The sequence below is a fragment of the Coturnix japonica genome, chromosome 19 (genome assembly GCF_054131305.1).
Source record: "Coturnix japonica strain WE chromosome 19, WE-NBRP24, whole genome shotgun sequence".
NCBI classification, from domain to species: Eukaryota; Metazoa; Chordata; class Aves; order Galliformes; family Phasianidae; genus Coturnix; species Coturnix japonica.
The window spans coordinates 13,935,408-13,959,011 of NC_140681.1; the positions used below are offsets into that span (position 1 = coordinate 13,935,408).

The window sequence follows — 23,604 nt, forward strand, 5'->3', positions numbered from 1 at the left end:
GCCGCCGGTCCCGTCCGTCCTTCTCGCGAGAGCCCCCCGCTCTGCCCCCCCCAACCTCCCCCTCCCGCTCCCAACCGGTTCCCCGGTGCCGCGTTGGCTCCGCACGGCGGTTGCAGCTCGTCCCTCGTGGCGGTGATGCGTGCTGTGATGTGGATGTGATGCGGGATGTACCGGCGGTGCCCCGTTATGTCTCGGTTCCCCCCCGCCCCGGTTCGCGGCCCCGTCCCCTCCCGCCGGACAATGAGTCCCGTATGCTAATGAGAGCCTCGCGTCACTTCCGCTCTTTCTCGGCCGCCATCTTGGCCAGGGCAGGTTCTGGGCAGGACGGACCCGGCCGTATTGTCTGCACGGCGCCCCCCCCCCCCCGGCCCCGCGTTCCCGCACCCCCCGCCCCGGGACCGAACCCGGCGCCGCCGCCCCCCCCCGCAGCGCCGCCCGTGGTGCCCGTTCCCGCACACCGCCCGCTCCTCCCCCGCCGCCTCCCGCCCCTTTGTCTCCCCCGCCGCCGCCGGCTGCACCGCAACGCTCCGCTCCGCCCGCGGGGACCGGCCGGTACCGGGGGGAGGCGGCTCCGCGCCCCGAGCGGGACAAGCGGGACAGCGCCGCCCCCACAGCGACCGGCCGCGCTCAGCTCAGGTACGTGTGCGCCGCGACCGGACCGGGCGGCCCCCGCCCTCAGCGACCACCGACCCCACAACCCCCGTCGTGTGTCCGTGTGTGTCCGTCCCGGCCCCGCTTCGGGCGGGGATGTAGCTCGGAATCCGCAGCGCGGCGGATCGTTGCGGTCCGTTCCCGTTCCATCGCTCCGTTGGACGCACACACCGCTCCGCCGCCGTGTGTGTGTGTGTGTGTGTGTGTGTGCGCGGTGCCGCCGCTCCCGGGCGATGCGGGACGGAACCGGGCCGGGCCGAACGTGGCGGCGGTTCGGGATGGGGAGCGGCCCCGCGCTCGTTCCGCCGCTCAGACAAAGGCGGCAGCGGGGCCGTGCAGCCCGGCCGGGACGGCGGCTCGTTCCGCAGCCATCGCGGTGTGATTTCGTCCCTTTGGTTCCTTTCCTTTCCCCCCATCCCTCTCTCCCTCCCGCCTCATTCACACCCGCGCTGTCTCTCCCGCTTGATGCCGTGCAGAAAAATACCAGCCCCCACCCGAAATGCACCGCAACCCGCCCGGGAGATGAGTGCGGGCGGCAGCAGGGGGCGCGAGCCGCGCCGGGCAGCGCTGCGGAGCGGGAGGGACCGACGGGCGGACGCGATGCGGCCCCGGGGTGTCACCGCACGGTGCGGGGCGACGCGCTGCCCGCAGGAACGGGACGGGGATGGGGATGGAGGGACGGGGGGCAGAGCACGGCCGGGTGTGCGGGACGGACGGATGGATGGGATGGACGGATGGATGGATGGAGCGCGGGGTCCGGCGCTGCTGGCGGTCCCGGGAGCAGCTGAGCGCGGTGTGTTTAGTGCGCTGTGCTCAGTGCGGCTGTAGCCGGCCGGAGTTGTGCGCTGCGGGTGCTGCGGGACGCGGCCGTTGCCATCGCGATGCTCTTTGTTTGTTGGAGCCGGTCGGTGGATGTGCGGGATTCCTTGTAGCAGAGCTGCTGCTCCTGGCCACAGCTTTGACTGCCTGTTTCCAGGTGTTGTCACTGCTGTTTTCTGGCCCCATTTGGCGCTCAGAGCTGCATGTTGGGTAGCAGAGGCGCGATCCCCAGCTGTCAGTGTGGCAGAGCGGTGCAGAGCTGCAGGATCTCTCCCGGAGCCCGTCCAGCTGTGGGCCGTGCAGCTGTGCTTACTGCCGGCCTCCATGGGACAGACATGGACCGTCCTGCTCAAAGCAGAGATGGTTGGTTTATAGCGGGAGCGTTTCTCGGCTCCTTTGTCACCTGCTGAGCCGTGTTCTGGTACCAGCACTGCTGTACATTGAGATCTCCCAGCAGTAATGTGCTATGTTGTGCTGTGCTATGCTGTGTTATGTTGTGCTGTGCGGCGCTGGGGGTCGCTGGCTGTACCAGCTGCTGCTGAAGATGTTTCGGGTTCATTCCTATGTAAACTCCACTCAGAACAGTCGTGTCTTTTTTGAAGTGCAGCCAACACTTTGTTCTCCCAAGTAGCGCCGAGCTGGATGTTTGTGTTGTCTTGGTAGTGAACTGCCCTTCGTTACAATAAATGCTATTTCTTCTCAAGGAACTTCTTTTTAAAGAAGACGAGGACTTTTTGGTGATGAAATGTCTGGGTACAGCTCAGTGGGGTCAGTGCGCACTGACACATCTTCAGTGTTCCCTCCTTAGGAAACAAATCGTTACCTGTGAGTTGAAGCGGTGCCTGGGTTCAGATGGGAGTAACCCCTGTTGGGTCACTGTTCTGAATGGGGCAGTGCTGTGTGGAACTGCACAGTGAGAGTCGCCGTGTGAGGTCACACAGGACGGGCTCTTAGAATGGCCCCGGTCCCTCAGCAGGTTGGGGTGTGTGTGCACGGCAGGGCCGTGCTGCAGGGCTGCCAGCTCCAGCATCCTCTGGGATGGGGCAGGTAACGGAGCTTCCCTCTGTGCGGGATGGGAGTCAGCAGTTGTCAGCAGGTGCCCAGTAGCGCTGTCAGGGTTGCTGTGTGTTACCGTGGTGTGTTACAGCAGCACTGTAATTAGGCATGGAAATGGTTTGGCAGTGCTATAAAGTCGTGTTGGTTGGGTGCTTAATGGTGAGCTCCGCGGTTTCTGCACTTGCTGTTCAAATGAAGGAGATGCCACATGCGTTCCCAGGGCAGTGCTGTGCTCCGTTAGTGCCTGAGGTGAGAGCTGTGCTGTCACGCTGCAGGAGGGGCGATAGGTGACTGTACAGCACAGCTTTCCTGCTCCGTAAAAACAGTAAATGATAGAAGTAAATATTGAAGTTTCGTGTGGCATTCCTGCAATACACAACAATATTGGACTCATGTTGGCAGCCAAAAGTCATACAGTCCAAACATGTTCTTCATAACGTGCCGTTACAATGGCAGCTGGTCTGGGAGGTGTCACCACAGATGGTAAGGTTGGAGAATGGGCAGTGTGTGTGGGTACTGCCTGTGGGGTGGGGTGGCTGCAGGTACCACCGAGAGCTGGATGAGAACTAGTGACCTTACAGAACTGGGAGCTTATTGTTGTTTGGTGTTTGGAGTTCTTTTGAGATGCAGAATCTGCACATTGAGGGTGGACAGAACAGTGCCAGGTGAGGGCAGATGCAGTGGATGCAGGCAGTGGGAGGGATGCACTGAGCAGGGCTGCTGTCTCTGCTGTGTCCCCTGCAGGGCCGTGCTGTGTCTGTGGGTGCAGCCCGGTTTGCATTGCGGTTCCTCTGTGTTTGCCGTTGTTTTTCCATTTTGCTCTTTGAAATGCTGATGTGTTGCTCTCCTAGAAGTGCAGCAGCTGCAGCTAAAGCAGCGTTGTGCCATTTGGATGGTTAGGATGGGCTCCTCTTTGTTTCTTTGTGCCAGATAGAATTTTTGTGAGCATTATTCCACATTACAGCTGTTAACATGGACGCAGACCTGCTCACATGAATATGTCGGTACAAGTGTGTGCTCCTGACAGTGTGAGGGAGTGTGAGCTGTGGAGGTGAGAACAGACAGCGTTGGTGTGACAGTCAGGGGATAGAAATGTCTGTGTGCATTAGAAGAAAACAAAAAAAGAGTCCTAATTATGATAATGTAGTGGAAGTATATATGTGCATATATACAGACAGGAGGGGTTTTGTGTGTATGTGGAAGGTTTGTTTTGATGTGTTTTGGGGAAGCCCTTGGCCTGTTTGTTTGGGGCCCTCAGGATCCAGTTCAAGAACGAAGCTCGTGTTCTAGATGTGGATATTTTCCAGGAGGGCCCGGCTTATATTTACCTACCCCAGGGCCCTGTGCCTCCAAAGGAGAAAATACTTGTTCTTGAGAGCTGCTGTTGAAAGAGAAAATGGGCCTTGAATGTAGCATCTCATTCTTACTGCACGGTAACACAGGATGCTTCTGAAGGTGTTACGGTGGCTGATGGCTTTAAATAAGAGTGGACTAAGTTCTTTCTGTAGGGAATCACTTTGTGCTCACTGCTCTTTATGTCCTTGGAGGGCCGGGTTTTCTTGTTTGTTTGTATTAAAGATGGTATTAAAGATGGCTGACCAAGAACTGGTTCTTGTGGTTGGGTCCTACACCTGTGCGATTGTCTGTGACTGCATCACACCCGCAGGTTGTTGGATAACCCGATCAGGTGGAAAAACGTTCTATTTAAAATCCATTTTTAAGAAGTTAAACAATTCGCAGGAAATAGAATTTGAGTCACTGCAAACAGCCCGGCCACCAGAGCGATGCTGGTGACCTGCCCTGTCCCCGTGTGTAGGGCAGACCTGCTCTCCAGCCTGCAGTCAGCAGCTCTTGTTCCTTCCCTGCCCCCGGCTCCTTTTCCCTGCTCCACACCTCAGCCATTCTTTCCTTCGCCCCTTTACCTCTTCTGTGTATTGATTGCTGATGTGCCTCTGAATCTCATCGTTCTGCTTGTGGTGCATCTGGGCCAAAGGGATTGTTAGTGATGCAGATTCATAGCAGCAACAGTATGGGGGGCAAAACATCTCCTGAAACCCAAGTCAGCAAAATATTTGTCTTAAAAAGCTTTTTCTTTTTGTCCCTAAAAAAAGTTCATGATGTTTCTGACCTTCTGTTTTCTTTTGTTTCCTCATTGCTGCTGCTATGAAGCCATTGAATATCGAAGGTTCCCGAGTCAGACGGAAGACAGCAGTAGCAGAGGTGGATTAACGCTGGAATGTAGTCAGGGACTGGAGCACTTGGGAGCTATGCTTAGAAAGGGAATGAGGTAAGAAACATGGAGCGGTAAGACTGATTTTAAGCTGTTGTTCACAAATTTTACCCCATCATGTAATACCGGTATTTGTATATAGTGTGTGAAGCGGCGAGGCAAAGGAAGAACAGTTAGCATCAGCGTACTGCACAGACTGTTTTTACATGTTACATACTTACGTGCCAGACGGGTGGTGAGATCCTTGCAGTATCCAACCTATCTGCCGCCTGAGAAAACATGTTTTGGCAGGGTTTTAGATGAGCTTGGGAAGTGTTTGTATGCTCTCTTTTGTTTTGTTGTTCTGCCACTTCCACCAGCATGCAAGCAATGCATTCTGCAGTAGGGCACAGTAAGGGATGCAGTTTCAGCAGTGGTTTAAATATATCTGTGTGCTGCCTCTGCAAGGGGTGGTATCAGCCACGATTCCTACTGCTTCACTTGTGTAAGCAGCAGCACTGCGGAGCAGGAAGAGCTCTGGCTGAATTGGGCTGCTCTGCCACTCAATCAGTTCTGTGCTGTGGTTGCTGACACAGTGGTGGTGTCAGGAAAGCACGATAGAAGATAAGACTACTAACATTTGTAATTCCTGATTGTATTTGTACAGTCAGTGTAATCCAATCATAAGGTACCTGTATCTCGTTCACTTGCTTTATTTTTGAACATTTTACAGGGACTCGTATTATGATTTATTTATTTTTTTTTTGAGCTTTAGATTGAAAATCTGAATGAAACACGCTTCTGTTTCCAAAATCATTGTATGGGATTGTTCATGCTTAGCTACAGTCCACACAAAGATCATGTTCTAAACTAGTAAAGCATATTCATGTGGACTTTTTTCCCTTCCTTCTGGAGTGTGGATATCATGGTGTAGGCAAATAATATCCTTCGTGCTTCAGTGACCTGCAGTCTCAATTTCACATTGCTGTAAGGCAGGCAGGCTTTAGTGCCATTCACACACATCTGTAAGAAATAGCCCTAAACTAATAAGGCTGTTGTACTGAGCACGCATACTACATATTTATTTCATTACACGTATATGAATGCATATAAAATGTTTATATTGGAGGACTGTGAACAGCAACAAAAGATATAATCTGAGATGGCAGTAGGTGGGGAAGCCTAATTCTTGAGCTGCTGGAGCCTCTAATTAAAAATTACCTGTATGCTGAAGTTTGCCCTACAGAATGGATGCCACATTAGAATGGATGCCACTTAAAGCTTTTTGAGAATGCAGCAGAGATTGCCAGAATTGCTTTTGTGTGTGTGTGTTTTCAAAGGCTGTTTCTTTAGAAGGCATTCAGAGTCAGCTAACGCTTATTGTTAACAACCATCAACCTGTGCCATCAAAATAAGTTCGAGTAGAAATTCTCAGTAGAGCGCAAGGTAACAGGTTGTTCACGAAGGAAAAAGGAGTTGTGGTTCCTAGAGCAGTCAGTCTGTCTGTCTTGTATTTTACATTGCAGCAGAGAAATGACACAATGCACAAATTTCTACTGCTATGCAGAAATTGCTAAGGAAATAGTTAATTCCCTGTTAGTTATGCAGTGAGTGTACACACCCACCAGATGGAGCTTCTGGCACCAGTGGAAAATTCCAGAAATCAAGCAAGAATGAGAAGTGTGTGAATGACTGAGGAGGATCTGTGTGTGCGGGGCTGCAGGAGGTTTTCTTAACCTTTAACAAAGGAAAGAGATGAACGGAGAAACTCGGCCTCCCTGGGAGTCCCACTGCAGCCATCCTCCACAGGAGGCTTTCCTCTGTGATGGAGGTTGGAGTTCTCAGGTTGGTGACTGGTGCTAACAATAAACTCAAAAAGAAAAGAGAAAACATCTCTGTAAACTGCTGCTGGGGATGGCGTGTAATCACAGAAACAGGACGTTGGAGTTATTAGCCAGAGGGTTTCTTCCAAAGAAACTTCCACTGTGGTCGGTTTTTATGTTAGTACTTCATTTCAGGATGTTTTCTCTCCTGAAGGAACATTTGCATAGGGCTGAAGTTGTTCTAAAACCTGATTTCCAGAAAAGTGGTGCAGACTGTCCTTTTTCTTTGACACCGACTTAATCCCTGAATTGGTTTTAAAATCTTCTGTTAGTTTTCTTGACTGAGTGACGCTGAAGAATTAAACTGTTTGACTGTGAGGGGAGTCGGGGTTTGTTGTCCCGGGGTCTCGCAGTGCATTGACCAGATACTGAAACATGCTCATTAATTCCCTTCAGTTTCAGTTATCATTGCTTTGAAACACCATGATAGAATTTTAAAGAGGGTTTGTTTGATTTGGGCTCTCTGTAAACTTCACATCTTTCCAGTGCCCAGTCCTGTTTTGGATACAGGCACAGATCAGAGGAGTTGGAGGCATGTGCTTGCTGACCTGCTGGGTAGTCCAGCACAGCACTGCGCTCACTGTGTTGGAGTTGGAGCTGAGAGGTGCTGGGACAGACGGTATCTGTAGACCATCATGTTAGGTGGGCAGAAGGTGCTGGAGGTGGTTGAGCTGACAGGGATGTGGAGGTGCTCTATGTTCAAATTACAGCTTTGAGAGCAAATCCTGTGCTGTGACAGAACAGCCTCTGTCCTAGGATTACAGCTGACTTGAAGATGAGCCCTTAGTTATCCGGCATTTCAGATGTGCCGTTAAATTGTAAATCTCGTTAACAGGAGATGCGGGTGCACGGCCCCTATGAAAAGTAGGCCAGAAATGCTAAAATAAGGAGGAGTCCCGCAGAAAATGAGAACTGAAATGCTGATTGTGAGCCAGTGGTTGAGGAGGAGGACGGCTGTTCAGCTGCAGCATTTATCTTCTCGTGGCAGCTTTTGGTAGCCTGTAGTTCTCTCAACTGCTCCCTGGTATATCTGACCTGGTATTTTGGTTTGCTCACCATTCCCTGTCCTGCATCCCGCCTGTCGCTCCTCCCTGCTCAGCTGCCTTGGAATGGTCAGGTCCTGTAGATGTGAGCTGAATAGGTGTCAGGCCTTCCCAGAGGAACAGCACTGAGGCTGCTGTTACACATCGTCCCATGAGCCACCACAGAACTCAGACTTTCCTCTGAATCCTTCCCAGGGAAGATGTCTCGCTGGGGTCAGAGCTGGCAGCAGCATCACCTGCTTGTTTCCCACAGTCTTGTAATTTAAGGTGGAACTGTGTTGATATGGGAACCCTCTGGGAAAAATCAGCTGTGAGGCAGTGCTGCTGTCAGTGTGTGTGTGCAACAGGAGCAGCTGGTGCTAAAGTCAAAAGGTTCCATGAGGTGTGAATAGGAGCATTTGTCACAGTATCCTGCTGGATTTCCAACTCATAACTTGATTGAACTCTGAGTACTGAACTGTTCCTCAGGTAATGTCACGTAGAGAAATGGGCTGAAAGCCCATTGAGTGCACCCGCAGTAGCTCCGTGTCAGTACAGGTACCGTATGCGTGGTTTATAACGAGTCCTTCACAATGAAATGTACGTTATAAATGTAAGATTGCCCTTATGACGTTTCTTATTCTCACCTTTAACGCTTTGTTTTGTACAGCAGGATATGACCCTTCTTCTCTGTCCGGGCTTTGGCCTCGCACAGTAGGTGTAATATAATCGCTGACGTGGGCGTTCTGGAAGGAGAATTGTTTTTGAAGGCTTTTGCATGAAACTTGTCCAATGAGTCTGAGACGCCCAAGCACCATTAATTTTGGAGGTAAATGCCTCGTAATATATACTGAGTAGATTGGGTAGAGTTAAGATTGTTGTTTGGAGAGGTATGGGCAAAAAATAGCGGTAAAGATAGCTCTGTTTGCTTCTGACGTGAGCATTTTGAACTTAAAGGTACACCAACTTGAACTCCAGAGGAATTGTGGGCCCGGGGGCTTTGAGCTCAGCCGCTCTGGCAGCTTCACTTCAGTGGGTTCCTGGTTGAAAGATTTCCCCTGTCGTTTGGTTGGCCTTAATAAACCAATGGGGGCAAAAGTGAAAGGCAGTTCTGGCTGTGGGAACTGCCACAAGAGCTGAAGCGAAGCGGGGAGAAACCTGTGAGATGTGGCATGGGAGTGAGAGCCGCGCTGAGTTCAAGGTGACTGTCCCTTTAAGTTGCTCCTTGAAATGTGCTATTTTTTATCTGAATCTCATTTTAAATGCTTAATTCTAGAAGGTTAACTAAAACTGTTTCTGAGGTATTTTCTATCATTTGTCTGTGAAGTCGGTTGATCGTAGTGGAATATAATGGGAGGGAAGGGAGGAATATCATAGTTAAAAACAACAGAAAACTAAAGCCTAAAGCAGGGAAAAGAACCACAAACAAATGAAAGAAAATGCAACAATTATGTCCCCAAAGGGTTGTTTTTAATGGCAAATTGTAAATGTCAAACCTTGCTTGGAGGGGTGTGGGGCGGAAGTTATTTGCATGAAGCCGTGACTGAATTTAAAGTTTATTCATGTTATCATGAATAAAATGAAGTTACTGATAAAACCGAAGATAAGGTAGATAAGAAAAGTTTAGCTTGCTATAGTAAACAACAGTGATGTGGTACCGGCACACAGCTGATAAGAGAAGTTAAAGCTATTTCAAAGTTGGGAAGACTGCACTGATGTTCATTTTGGATTCTCAGTGCTTTCTGATGTTAATGACAATGTTAATAATAATTATTAATACAAAATACTTCTTGATACTTAAAAACAGGCTGTCGAGTAGAGGGGTATCCTGTACTTTGTAATGAAGTAGGGTTTAGTACAGTCTGAATTTTGTGCACTAACTTGTTACCAAACTGCATGTGTGTTTTTTCTGCTGTGTTTCTCCCTGCTACAGCCCTTCCCTTTTGGTAGCATGGATATTAAGAAAAGAGAGTTTGAGTTATTAGAATAAAAATGGTGGGATCCTGATATATCTCTAACAAAGTCTATGGACTAGAATAGTGGGCTTTAGTGTTTGGGGGTGGGTGGGTGGGAGGGAGGGGAGGAGGATATATTACCCAGGGAAAGGGAGCAGGATCTTAGAATAAGGGTTTGAAACATTGCTTTTTCTGTAGGAAAAAGATGGAGTATTGCATGCTGGGAACAAGTGCTTTCCATAAGGTAGCTAAATTTTAAAAGTACATTTGTTTCATTTTCTTTTAGGCTTTGTTTAAGTTTTCTAATCTAGTAACTTTGTCCTTTCTGCAGTTCTCATTTTGATTAGATTCCTCTGCAAAACTCTCTTCTAAACAAATTCAGAAACCAAAAACAAACAAACCTGGGCCACAACTGCAGTGTGGGATACTACTGAAATGTTGGTCAATGTGCATGGAAGAGTCTTTAAAGAATAGTAGTAGTAGTATAAATTCTTTCTGTGGTCTGTTTTGTTTTCCATAATGTCAGAATTGCAGATGTTAACATTTAACGATGTGGATGTGTTGGATGACTATGGAGAAATGACCAAAATAAAGTGATTTGTTAAAGGCAGTCTTAACTGACACCTTAAGAAAACAAAAACTCGTCAGGCATGTTTTTGGCAGAAACTTCAAGTAAATAGGTACATTCTTTGTTCCTCAGTTCTTGTGAATAACAAGACTTGACACACGTAGAGAAAGTTTGAGTAGATGAGTCAGGACTTATTTCATTAACTGCAGTTAAATGTTTTGGCCAGGTTTCCCAAGGAAACAAAGCTTGTGTAGTTTTTCAGCTCGTGGCTTGTCTCCTGCTGGCCTCTCGCTCCTCCCAGCCAAGATTGTGTGCCACTTTTAACCCAATTTTATATAGATGGAGATCTGAAAAGAGAAATAAGTACCTTTAAGCTTCATTAACAGTAGATCTCCAGTAAGGGAATAAGGCTTGAACATTACCAGGTTTCTTTCACCGTCAGCCTGTTCTCTCAATTGGATGCTGCAGTGCCAAGTGGCTGCTAAAAACTCTGTGCGAGGAGCTGTAAGAGGGAGGGGACAGGAAGCATCCTGCTTCAGCCCAGGATTGCTGGGGCTTAACTTTTCTGTGCTGAATGTGCACCAGCTGCTGAGGTGCCAGTGAGGTATCGTGCCCAGAGCTGAATGTAGCAGTTTCCCTAGCACTATTTACTACAGAGCTAGCAGAGACTTATAGAGGAAAGAAGAGAAGCAGTAAATTATCCTGGCTTTGAAATACTCAGCTCCAAATGAGAGTTGTTGTGCCTGAGCGAGTGCATGTCATAGTACATTATTCCATGGAATACAATATTATTACAGGTACAGCAGCAGCTCATGATGCCCCGTAAAGCTTTTCTTTCCCAGAAAGAAAAGCAGGCTCGTGCCAGGGAAAGAGATATGTTAAAAAAGAGGAGGAGGCGACAAGACTATCTCAAAAGAAGCGTGGACCCACAGAAAAATGCAGAAACGATAAAATGGCACAGGGATGATGAGAAGAGGAGAGAAAATGAGCAAGTTAAGGACAAAGATATCAAGAAGCGGTGGAGACAGGATGAGAGAGATCGACGAAAGAATGTGGACGCTATGAATTGGCGCAGGGAAGATGAGAAGAGGGAAAATGAGCGAGGTAAGGACCAAGAACCAGCAAAGAAAGGATGAGGAGGCAAGGGGAAAAGAGCAACAAAAGGATGGACCTTTTGAAGCAGCAGAGGGATAATACTGGGGAGAGGGGAAAAGAGAGTAAGAACAGTTTCATTTTATAAGTATGTGCAAAAACTAAAAATGTTACTGTCATTCAGTTTCAGAATTATCTGTTTAATGAACTATAGGCCTTGCAGAGCTAATTACTATGACAGGATTGACATATACAGATGTATATAAACTCAAAGTTAGAATGGGATAGAGTTTAAATATTGCTTTTGAAGTTGTCTGTCTTGCACGCTTGCTCACAGTACTGTCCTGCACAGCGCAGTTGGTAACACTGTGTTTCAGATCACCATAAAGTTCAGGTTTTCTCAGTCTTCATGGTATGATTAAATGACAGCATTAGGACATGAAGGGTCAAGCAAACATGCTCACTGAAGGTAAAACTGGTGCTTTATTTGTATTTATAATAATGTGCCCAGGAGATCATTGTCCTTACACACCTGTGGATTATTTTTTGTGCAGCAGGGACCAGCTTTTGTTTGCACTTTTCAGGGATTCCACACCTTCTTTTTTTTATTTGCCATTTCATAGCGATGCTTTTATCAGTGTTGTTAGATGCAAACACCTCCCTCAGTTCAATGCTAAGGGTTGGCAGCAGTGGTGTGTGTGCTGGTTGTGCGAGGGTTTCCTCGTGGCGTAGTTAGGCATAAGATAAGAAAACCGAGACTAGTCCAGTGGTGCTCTCTTAGTTCTTTTCTCTGCAGGTGTTTCTCCTATATTATTTCTTCAGGTCTATAAACTGCTTGTGTATGAAAGTCACCATTTTACTAACAGGACTGGCAATAATAAGTCATTATATTTGCTGCTTGGTATAACGGTAGCAAATGTCAGTCATCAAGTAAAGCCTATTAAACAATTCAAATCATTTTGTCCAAAAACAAACAATGAAAAAAGGCTGAGGCTTATTTGGAATGTTTGTTGAAGGCTGTAGGTAGAGAAGGAAGCTGCCTTCATCCGGCTGATGGATCTCCCGACTCAGAATAGCACTGATCTGCTGAGCTCTGCAGCCACGTGCCAGGAGGTTGGCCATGATGTTCTCAGTGAAGTTGGCAGAAGTGGAGCAGTCTTAACATCTGCTGTTACCTGTTCAATGTTCTGGATGTTTTTAAACTGATGGCCACAGTTCTTTCTGTTTGGAATTTGAAGCATTAGTAAAAGTAGCAGATTGGTGAAGATGCAGTTTGCTGATGGAAGTTGCTTCAAGTTTATCTGAGTACTAAACTCAAAAAGGAAACAAAACAAAAACCTGGAATTTGGATTGTATGAACTGTCTGTGGCTGTGCTGTGCAACTTCCATGCTGGAATTCTTGTGTTTCTTTCAGTTGTGCCATAATTGAGCACAAGTCCTGATCTCCTCTATCTTGGTAATGGTGCACTATTAAGTTTCTAAGCTAAGCAGCAGTTTCCACTAGTAATGGGTCTGTTCTCCCTGTTTGCTTTTGTTTCTCCTGAGGGTTGCTCACATCCTGCTCCTATGAGTGTTTCAGGTTGGATTTTCTTTCCTCTTCTGTTAGTTTCTTTCACCAGTTATGGCTGACAAGCTCAGAACATTGAAATAGAGAGAAAAATCCTTTTGCTGTGAAGGTTGATCTTCAGTTTTCAGATGTGAAGATCTGATAAATCCAGTGGCATGATGTGTTGTGATAGGAAGATGTTGATGATTTCTTAGGAGCTGGCTCTTGTTTTGTCTCAAGGAAAAATCTGGTCTCTTCACAAGCAGATTGATTCCTCAAGTGAGGATTTGGGCTATGGAGGAAATGGCACAGCTTGCTAGAAGCTTTAACATGGCTTTTGAGCACTAATGTTTCTACAGTTGATGTTAAGATTTAGGGTTATCCCAGAAGGCAGCTACGAGGCTGTTTTCTCCTTGGATTTGTAACTCGTTGTGAAGCGTTCATTCATGTCCTGCACAAAAGCTGACGATGCTGTTTCTTGTATTTTTTGCGTGTGCAGGTAATTAGAAAGAAGCTACTGAAAGCATGCAGAAATAATGTCCTACATCGACAGCAATTCGTATTGAGTTGCATTGAGAGAAAGTAAATTAATGGAGCCAAGATTAATTTCTTGGCCACGTTCACAGTTTCTTGTACTTGCACAGGGAACTACAGCAACAGGAGCTTTTATTAAATGAAGGTTCTTGAGTGTTAAAATATATATATTCTAAGGAAAGTAAACCTGTATTAACTTGATTGGAACTCTGCTACCTGCTGTCAGAGCTGTGTTTTCCATCACATTACAGTGTTGCACTTACACTGTACAGAACTGGCCTTGCTGATTCTCAGCTCTGTTAAGTATTTTCAGTTACCACTTACGTCTTCTGGTGTAAAATGGAATAGGTTCAACTTTTGAGTTATATTAGATGTATTTACAATAGAAGCAAAACTGCTGTCTTAACATTGTTTCCTTAAGGAAATTTTAGTTCTGCTTGTGGAAGTAGCTCAACTAATTGTAATGTTGTAATGTCTGAAGTGCACAGAAGTTACTCTTTCTGGACTTTAGATGTGGTTGTTTAATACAATCATTTCTTAATACAAATGCTTGCAATGTAAATATCCAATGTTATTCTCAAAAGCTTTTTCACCATTTATGCATTTATACTTTGTCATAATTGTATTATTTTTACTTTGCTGGGAAATAGCCTTTGTCCAGAGGTGCTTACAGAGTAAAGCTGAATAACCACAGCACAGCTGCAAGGATGGGCAAAGCCTAGTACACAATACAGACCTATAACATTTCATGCACATTAAGTGTTTTTCTTAATTCTGTTCAGCGTGTGCCTTTAGAAATGGTTTTTGTGAGAGAAGAAAGAGCAGGGGAATAAAATGAACATTCTCAGAACAGCTGATAATGGAGCCATGAACTCGGATGCTGTTTTTGATGAAGTAACTGGTTTTTCCTTGTCAGTTATTGAAACTACCAGGACGTTAAAGATTCAGATTCAGGCCTTGTTTCCGAGTCCTTCGTGAGGATGAAAAAGTGACTTTGGCCAGGAGTGAGTAGTGTCCTGAAAGGATGCTGTGGATCAGTCTAATTACCCAAATGACAACATCCACTCTTGCATCATGAGGGAGAATGTATTAGGCCTGGATAGTTTTTGTAATGGCAGATAAGATGCTCCATTATAAAGGTGTACAGATAGGAATGAACACAGCATGAAGAAACAGCAGTTCATGGCTTTGCATTCAGTGTCTTTAGAGGCAGTAACTGGTAAGAGTGTAATTTTCTGTAGTGATCTGTTTAATCTGTGCCATCTCTGAGAAGCAGAGGATACCTGTGGAAGTGCTCTTCATAGCTGGGTTAGGGTTCTTATCTCCAAATGAGTTACCAGGCTGATAAGCGACTCTAGGTGTGAAGTATTTCACAGGAATGCTAATCCAGTTCTTTGTATTCGTAGAGTGGTTTGAGTTTATCTGAAATGAAAGGTTCCAGGTAACACAGAAAGCGACTGCTTTGCACTTTAACTAAATTACTGGGTTTTTTTCCTAATTCCAGTCCTTTTAATTGAGAGTAGAGAGGAATGTTTGCTGAAATGCCCGTATAGTCACAAACATCAGTGTACCTGCATTTGGAATTTAGGTCAGATAAATACACTGTGCTTATACTCAATTCTTATAATAAATCTGACTTGGAGGAAATTAATACATAACGTTGAAGTAATTGTTTCCTGGCCTATATGATTTTTTTTAATTACTATCATTAGTGACTTTGTGTGATGTCTCTAAGCAATGTCACTGCTGCACATAATTTAACTGAGTAATTTGGAGACCTGAGATTTGTAGACTAAGTCAGCGCTTTGGTTTCCTAGTTTTTATGTACAGTGTTTCATGCAGCTGTATTTCCTCCCGGTGATGGGTGCTGGTGCCTGGCTCACACACACCACAGTGTTCAGCAGTAGGGGTTGGTTTTCTATGTCTGAAAATTTTACTGTAGACCCTTATATAAAATTAGTATTGTTTCTTCTTCATACCATGACTACAAATTAGAAATCAGTCCTAATCATGGTGATCAGTTTGCTACTCTTAGTCAAGAGCTGTTTCTAAATTAATTGAATTGGAGGAGATGAGAGCTTAGTGACACACAGCACTTGTTGACTGTGAAGCTGGTGGGTTTGTGTCAGTTCTGTTTCTGACAGTAAGCAGTTCTGGCGGCAGTCATGGAATAGCAAGTCGTTAGTGACTGCATTACAGCATTACCTAGTAAAGGTTGTTGGGAGAATGAACATTAAAAGCCTGGTGTGTACACAGAACCGTGTAGGACAGGGCAGATATAGCAGGGCTGTGTTTGATCGGGAGCAGTTGGTTATTGTGGTCACAACCTGCATCCTTTGTACTTGAAAAAATTCTGTAGTAAGTTCTTTGCAGCTCAGAGGCCGCTCTTCATCTCATGACAAGAGGTTTTTGTTTTTCTGACTGAACTATTCAATGGTTTTAAGCTTCAGCTCATTCTGAATTCCAGACTTTTCCATCCAAGAAGCCCATTCTTAGCTGATGTAGGTGTTCTCTGGCCCTGCAGTGATTAATTAGTTGACAAGAATAAAAAAATGTCGTGTTCTAACAAAGCACGAATTAGTTCACAGGAATATCAGTGATAGAAATGCAGCTGTTATCTTCTGAGATATTTTTATGCAACAGACAGTGCAGTATTAAGGCCTAGTGAACAAGATCACTCTGCTTTGAGGAAGAGCCTTTCTGTTCATTGCGGGCTCCCCGGCCTCTTCCAGGAGCAGCGCGTATTGTCAAAAGACTCCTGCGTTTCTGCTGGTTTGCAGCTGAGCTGATGATGGTTCTGTAGCTCAGGAAGTGCTCAGTGTAAAGGTAGCAGCATGCAGACTGAGAACTGCTGTGTATGTGAAATAAAGCCACTTATTGGCTCGTGGAAGGAACACGAGTGCTAACAGTAGGATCTGAGAATTCACGTATCTTACAGATTTAGACGTTTAGTTATGGGGAAAATAAGAGAAAATTACTAATAATGAAATGCAGCTCTTCATTGGACAAAGCACGAGTGACTTAAACCTCTTCTCTTACTTTGTTTTTCAATAGAAACTATGTTCCAACTTCCTGTCAACAACCTTGGCAGTTTAAGAAAGGCCCGGAAAACTGTGAAAAAAATACTTAGTGACATTGGTTTGGAATACTGTAAAGAACACATAGAAGTAAGTATGGCGCCTCTCAGGTGCTTCAGAGCTGAAAGGCTCAAACGTTAGTGGAAATGTGAGGCTTCAGTTCCTTTTTTTTTCCTGCTTAGTGAAACGTTGAATTCTTCCATTAAGTTTTGAAGGATGTTTCTGGAATCTCCCATACCCTGATCCCACACCTCACTGCTGTTCTCAGCAGCTTCTGAGAGTGACTCTGGGATTCCATTTGAGCTTTGCTGTTCAGGCATTGCTACCTCTGCACTGTTTTGTTGTTTCATACAAAGTGTGATTTAATTAGTAACTTGAGCTAAAATGTGCTACAGGCACTTCTGGGAAAGTCCAGTGGAGACAAGATAGACCTCAGGCTATTTATGACTGACTTGATGTATGTTGATGTTGAAGATAGGTTGCCCTTTGGGTTGGGCTCCAAAGGACAGCATTCGCTAACTGGACGCTTAAAATAAATCTAGAGGTAGTTGTGGTACAGGCTGATCTCGTGGGCCATCAGTTTAACAAACTACTTACATACCTGTGTTAGTTCCTAGAAGGAAAAGGTATTTGTGTACACCTCCAAGTAACGCACTTCAGTACACAGATTTCTTTAATTAATGCTCTCTGCTGTTTGCCAGCAGCATGTGAGTGAGAGGACTGCATGAATGCTTACAAGAGTTGCTTAAGGGAGCAGTTGGTCTGGGTTTTGATTGTCCGTACTCTCTTCTCATCTTCCCCTTTCCAGGATTTTAAGCAGTTTGAACCTAATGACTTTTATTTGAAAAACACTACGTGGGAAGATGTAGGATTGTGGGACCCATCGCTTACAAAAAATCAGGTTGGTAACGGTTTATGTTGTTCCAGCACATTCTGAAGATTGTTCATATTAAGGGGCATTTCACAAACGTGCCAAGAGCTTTTCCTGTGATTTTACCCACTGATCGACTGTCTTTGCTTCAAGGGACAGAAAAAAGGATTTATTATTTTAGGAGCAATAATCTCAGTTTTTATTTCACTGAGTACTGATAGCAAAATATTGGAGAAATGGCTGCTCAGAATATCATATCCTTTGTCAGCTCCATACCAACAGTTCATCTGTTCTCAAGCTTAGCACAGTTTCATCTGTCTTCACCAATTCTGTAGTTTGTGGTAATTTTGTTACCTTTTCTGTTAGCATAGTTTTAGAAAAACTCTAAATGAACAGATAGAACAGCTGCTGTCTCCACAGCTGTAGCTGTGTGCCACGTCAGGAGTCTCATAATCTGAGGTTTTGGCTTAGGCGTACATAGCTCTGTACAGAGGGTGAAGTGATGCTGGCAGTTTTACTTCTTAGATGTTTAGTCATCAAGAGATGGAAGTGGAAGGAGGGAATGTTTCTATTACAGTAATTTGAGTTTACTAATTAAATGTGTTAAGACAGTGTATCAGGGTATGGATTGGAGTAGCCTCTACCATCATAGACTAATACCAGCATTTACAGGGCAGTGAGAAGGTGAAAAGTCTCGATACAAACTTCAGAACAGCATTCTTTATCTTAGAGTTTGTTACTGATTAAGACTTTTAAACAGAATGGATGTGAAGTGTTAGCTATCTGTATGAATGTTTGGGATTAGCAAAGGGAAATAACTCCTGTCTTCTGGATGCAGTCTCATTCTACACCAGCGGTCATGCTTTTGTTTTCCAATATAATGAGATAATGGTGACCGTTTGCATGCTTAGCTGCAGGGAATGCAGCTTCTGTTGGCTGGTGGAAGAAATGTTTATGTTTTATCCTTGAATGCTGAGGGCACAGCCAGACTCTTGAGGGACCTTTTAAATTGTCTGTCATCACCTTGTGTGTGTTTGGATGGTAAACATGGGGCTTCATCTGTAGGCCAGGAATTGCAGAGAATAAATTGGTGTAAAGGTTTGAGGTTGTTGCAGTGGGTCTTGAGACTTGGGTTGTTCAGAGAAGTTCAGGGGTAGTCTTTTTCCAAAACCTGCTTTTCCATACTCAGTTTGTGCTGTGTTCTTTGTTTTAAGGACTATCGGACAAAGCCCTTTTGCTGCAGTGCATGTCCATTTTCCTCGAAGTTCTTTTCAGCGTACAAAAGCCACTTCCGGAATGTCCATAGCGAAGACTTTGAAAATCGGATTCTCCTTAATTGTCCATACTGTACTTTCAATGCGGACAAAAAGACTTTGGAAACGCACATTAAAATATTTCATGCTCCAAATGCCAGTACACCAAGTGGAGGCATCAGCACTTTTAAAGATAAAAACAAGCATGATAGCCTTAAACCTAAGCAGGCTGACAGTGTAGAACAAGCTGTTTATTACTGTAAGAAGTGCACTTACCGAGATCCGCTGTATGAAATTGTTAGAAAGCACATTTACAGGGAACATTTTCAGCATGTAGCTGCTCCTTACGTAGCAAAGGGAGGTGAAAAGTCACTCAATGGTGCCGTTCCATTAAGTTCCAGTACCCGGGAGGAGGGTAGTATTCACTGCAAACGATGCCTTTTTATGCCGAAATCATATGAAGCTTTAGTACAGCATGTTATTGAAGACCATGAACGTATAGGGTATCAAGTGACAGCGATGATAGGTCACACTAATGTAGTGGTTCCAAGATCTAAACCTTTGATGCTAATAGCTCCAAAACCACAGGACAAAAAGCCTATGGGACTCCCTCAGAGGATGGGTCCCCTTTCCCCTGGGAGCGTTCGATCTCTTTCATCACAGCAGATGATGAACAGACTCACTATACCAAAGCCTACGTTAAATTCTGCAGGAGTAAATATGATGTCAAATGTTCACTTACAGCAAAACAATTACGGAGTCAAATCAGTGCCACCAAGTTATGTTGGTCAGCCAGGGGGAAGGCTGAGCTTAAGTGGTAATGCACCAGTTTCTATTCCACAGCAGTCTCAAACAATGAAGTTTTCGAGTGGAAATGGAAGGCCTTATACTCTTGGTGAACAGAGATCTCAGGCCTCAGCAAGATACTCTCTTCAGTCTGCCAATTCAACTTCTTTGTCATCAGCTCAGTTGAAACAAACATCGTTATCTCAGTCACAGGCAGCTTCGAGAGTGTTAGGTCAGTCTGGCTCAAAATCTCCTGTAGCTGCTACAGGTCCTTCTTCTGTCAACACATCATCCACACAAAAGTGGAAAATCTGTACAATCTGTAATGAGCTGTTTCCTGAAAATGTGTATAGCGTCCACTTTGAAAAGGAGCACAAGGCCGAAAAGGTGCCTGCAGTAGCTAACTATATAATGAAAATACACAATTTTACTAGCAAATGTCTATACTGTAATCGCTATTTACCCACTGATACATTGCTTAATCATATGTTAATACATGGTTTGTCTTGTCCGTATTGCCGCTCAACCTTCAATGATGTTGAAAAGATGGCTGCTCATATGCGAATGGTTCACGTTGATGAAGAAATGGGACCTAAAACTGATTCCACTTTAACATTTGATTTGACGCTGCAGCAGGGCAGTCTCACAAACATACACCTTCTTGTAACGACCTACAACCTGAGAGATGCTCCTGCTGAATCTGTAGCTTACCATGCTCAGAACACCCCTCCAGTTCCTCCAAAACCACAGCCGAAAATCCAGGAGAAGTCTGATGTACCTGTGAAAAGTTCTCCACAAGCAGCAGTTCCCTACAAGAAAGATGTGGGGAAAACTCTCTGTCCTCTGTGCTTTTCAATCCTAAAAGGACCCATCTCTGATGCACTTGCACATCATCTACGGGAGAGGCATCAAGTTATTCAGACGGTTCATCCAGTTGAGAAGAAGCTAACCTACAAATGCATTCATTGCCTTGGTGTGTATACCAGTAACATGACTGCTTCAACTATAACGTTGCACCTTGTTCACTGCAGAGGTGTTGGGAAGACTCAGAATGGCCAGGACAAAGGTACGTCGTCATCTCGGCTCAGTCAGTCTGCAGGTGTAGCGCCTGTAAAACGTACTTATGAACACATGGAATTCTCTCTGATGAAGAGAAGGAAAATGGATGATGACGACTCCCCCTCTGCCTTTGAGGAGAAGCCTGAGGAACCGGTAGTTCTAGCGTTGGACCCCAAGGGTCATGAAGATGATTCCTATGAAGCCAGGAAAACGTTTCTCACAAAATATTTCAACAAGCAACCATATCCAACTAGGAGAGAGATAGAGAAGCTGGCTGCCAGTTTGTGGCTATGGAAATCTGATATTGCATCCCACTTCAGCAACAAAAGGAAAAAATGTGTTAGAGATTGTGAAAAATACAAACCTGGTGTGCTGCTTGGTTTCAATATGAAAGAATTGAACAAAGTTAAACATGAGATGGATTTTGATGCTGAATGGTTGTTTGAAAACCACGACGAAAAGAATTCCAGAGTTAATGTTAGTAAGACTGTTGATAAAAAAATAAACATAGAAAAAGACAATGAAAGTTCATCAGACAGCTATGAGAATATAGAAGAGGAATACAATGAAAGCAGTAGTCCGTTTGGTCCACATATTTCTGACATTGGTGAGAAAGCGTCTCCTGGTAGCGTAGCAGAGAACCCAGAGGATGGCATATCCAAGGAGATCATTGAAGAAAATACTTCACCACCTCCAGAAAAGTCTGATCAGAAACAAGAAGAGAGCTCTAAATATGAAGAGATTATTTCTGCCGAAGAGCAGACAAAACTGGCTGGTGATGTTTCAGATAGTGAAGGTTATCAGGATGATCAAGATGATGCTGCTGAATGGAAAGATGGAGCTTCACAGTCTGAAAGTGGGCCTGGTTCTCAGCAGGTTTCTGATTTTGAAGATAACACATCAGAAGTAAAGCCAGAAGTGTGGACAGATGAATCCTCACAAAGTGAAGATGCTGGTAGCAGTAAACCGACTGCCGAGACAAAAGGAGGTGGATCTGAGAGTGATGAAGAGCAGTCAAAGTGGAAGAATCGTTCCTATGGAAAAGTAGAAGAGTTCTGGGCTAAGGACCAGTCGCAATGGAAAAATGCATCAGAGATTGAGGAGAGCTTGTCAAATCAGCAGATGGAATGGCAGAATAGCACAATTGACAGTGAGGATGGAGATCATTTTGACAATGTGACTGATGGGGTAGCAGAACCAATGCACAGCAGCTTATCCGGCGTGGAGCTGAGCAGTCAGCAAGCATAAGCTCCTCGATTCAGAAGTGTCAGTAAAATGATCCAGTCTGCAACTGTCTACACACTTCCATTTCTGTATGACTGCTAAGCTTCAATTCTGACTGGTACTGCCTTCCAAGTGCTAGGTCACGGTGAGTGGTGTTACCCCAGTGGTTGTTTAAGGATGCTGTTGGCTGACCTTGCTTGAGAGTACTTGCTGGGATGAGCACAGTAATTTAATGTGAAAACAGATAAGCTGGTGGCTCAAGAATGCACACAGAGAAAAGCAGAGGTTTATTTTATCTGCATTTTCAACATTTATTTCACTCTTGTACATGTTCAGTTGTATGTCTTTTTAAACATTACCCTTTTTCACATGGTAGTGTGTAGGGCCAACATACAAGCTACCAGTTCAGCGTGTATAGTAGACTATGGGGAAATTGATTTTTTTCATGTATCATTCTGAATAGTTGAAATGTATATTTGTACAGTCTTTTAGACCTATTCAAGTGAAGCTTATGAAATTGTTCTTGTGTACCCATCATAGATTTGTTTCTCTTTTTTAGTGTTGCCCTGCTGTGTAATAAATGCTGTATTTAGTTTACTTAGCAAAAGCTTGAAACTGCTATAGTATGAATTTTGACAAACTTAGTTTTTGCACATAACCTTGTACAATCTCAAAAACAGAGGCCAGCACCATTAAAAAAATATATCTGGACTCTTATTGTATTATAGAATTTTCTTGTTCTGAATATCCTTGACATTACAACAGATGACAAACGTATTTCAGAGCCATTTTCTGAAATCTTTTAAGCTAAAGATGAAAAGTCACATGCAAGAAACAAGTTTGCAGCTACTAATTTTGACACCTTTTAGATCTGTATAAAAGTGTATTGTGTTGAAGCAGCACACTTAAAACAGAAGTGCTGTGTTTTGGATATTTAGTTTTATCTTTAGTTAACACCAACAAGGTGTTGCATTCATTTATACCATCTAATATATGACACACTGTTGTAGTATGTATAATTTTGTGATCTTTATTTCCCTTTGTATTCTTCATTTAAACATCTAAATAAATTGCTGTATTGTGCTTACTGTAAATATCTGCTTTATTACGGGCAGTCCCACCTTGCTAAATTTTGTGGGGTTTTTTTGCTTGGCGTTTTCTGTTTGGTTGGTTCCTAAAGATGCTGCACAGCGCTGCTGGGGCACGAATGTACAGTATTTTATTACTGAATAGACTGATCTCTTCAGTGACATGGAGAAATTGTACTAAACTCACCTTGAATTTCTCTTGACTATTTAGCATTCTAGAATGGTAGTTTATTTATAAAGTTGTAGTGAGCTTTGTCCATAGAAACAGCCCATCACTTACTTGTGTATTTCATTCCTTTACAGTTACGCCAACAAAGATCACTTGCACATATTGAAATGTTTCTTAGAACTGTGCTTCTGAAATGCTGCCTGTTGAGGGCGAGGGATAGGGAAGGTATGGGAACATCATTTAGACATGGAGTGTGCGCGCCTTGCAGGCTACAGCCTTTAGGGGGATGGCAGGGGGTTGAAAAAGTAAATACTGAAAAACCCACAAAAACGTGTTGAAATGAATGATTGGTTTGGTCTGATCAGTCCTGCATTTCTGCAGGTGTGCAGTACAGGACAGCCATTGAACCAAAACATCACTGAGACATTTACTGACAGCGTCTAATTGTGATGAAAACCAAATTATACTTAGAGCAATGAGCTTGACTTAGGTAGACATCTAATAAAATACCTAAATATTTACTTTTTGATGCTTTACAAGGACTAAATTTACATGTGAAATCTTCATTAATGTTATTAAGGAGGAAATGGTTCTGTTCTTCAACATACTACGCAGCAGAATTCACAGAGATCGTGAGGAGGGTTAACCCCGAGCCATTTCAGGTAAGTGTAAACACTACTTTCTACTGGTAGAACGAACAATCCAAATTCCAAACTATGTGTGTGTTCTGTTCTGCAGCTGA

General features: G+C 44.5%; 1 protein-coding gene across 9 annotated transcripts; it reads left to right on the top strand.

Annotated features, from left to right (window-relative positions):
• Positions 1-495: 495 nt before the first annotated feature.
• ADNP (activity dependent neuroprotector homeobox) lies at positions 496-22,699 on the top strand. Of its 9 annotated transcripts, none has more exons than XM_015881855.3 (8): positions 496-636; positions 4,696-4,813; positions 8,311-8,469; positions 9,794-9,839; positions 10,961-11,267; positions 16,390-16,502; positions 17,221-17,313; positions 18,498-22,699. In XM_015881855.3, the coding sequence occupies exons 4-8, from the start codon at positions 9,801-9,803 to the stop codon at positions 21,627-21,629; spliced, it is 3,684 nt and encodes a 1,227-aa protein (XP_015737341.2). In that variant the 5' UTR covers positions 496-636; positions 4,696-4,813; positions 8,311-8,469; positions 9,794-9,800; the 3' UTR covers positions 21,630-22,699. The 9 variants fall into 9 exon arrangements, with proteins under 9 accessions (XP_015737341.2, XP_015737343.2, XP_015737346.2 ...); XM_015881857.3 differs by having other exon boundaries at positions 8,314-8,469; XM_015881860.3 differs by lacking the exon at positions 9,794-9,839.
• The last annotated feature ends 905 nt before the right edge of the window (positions 22,700-23,604 follow it).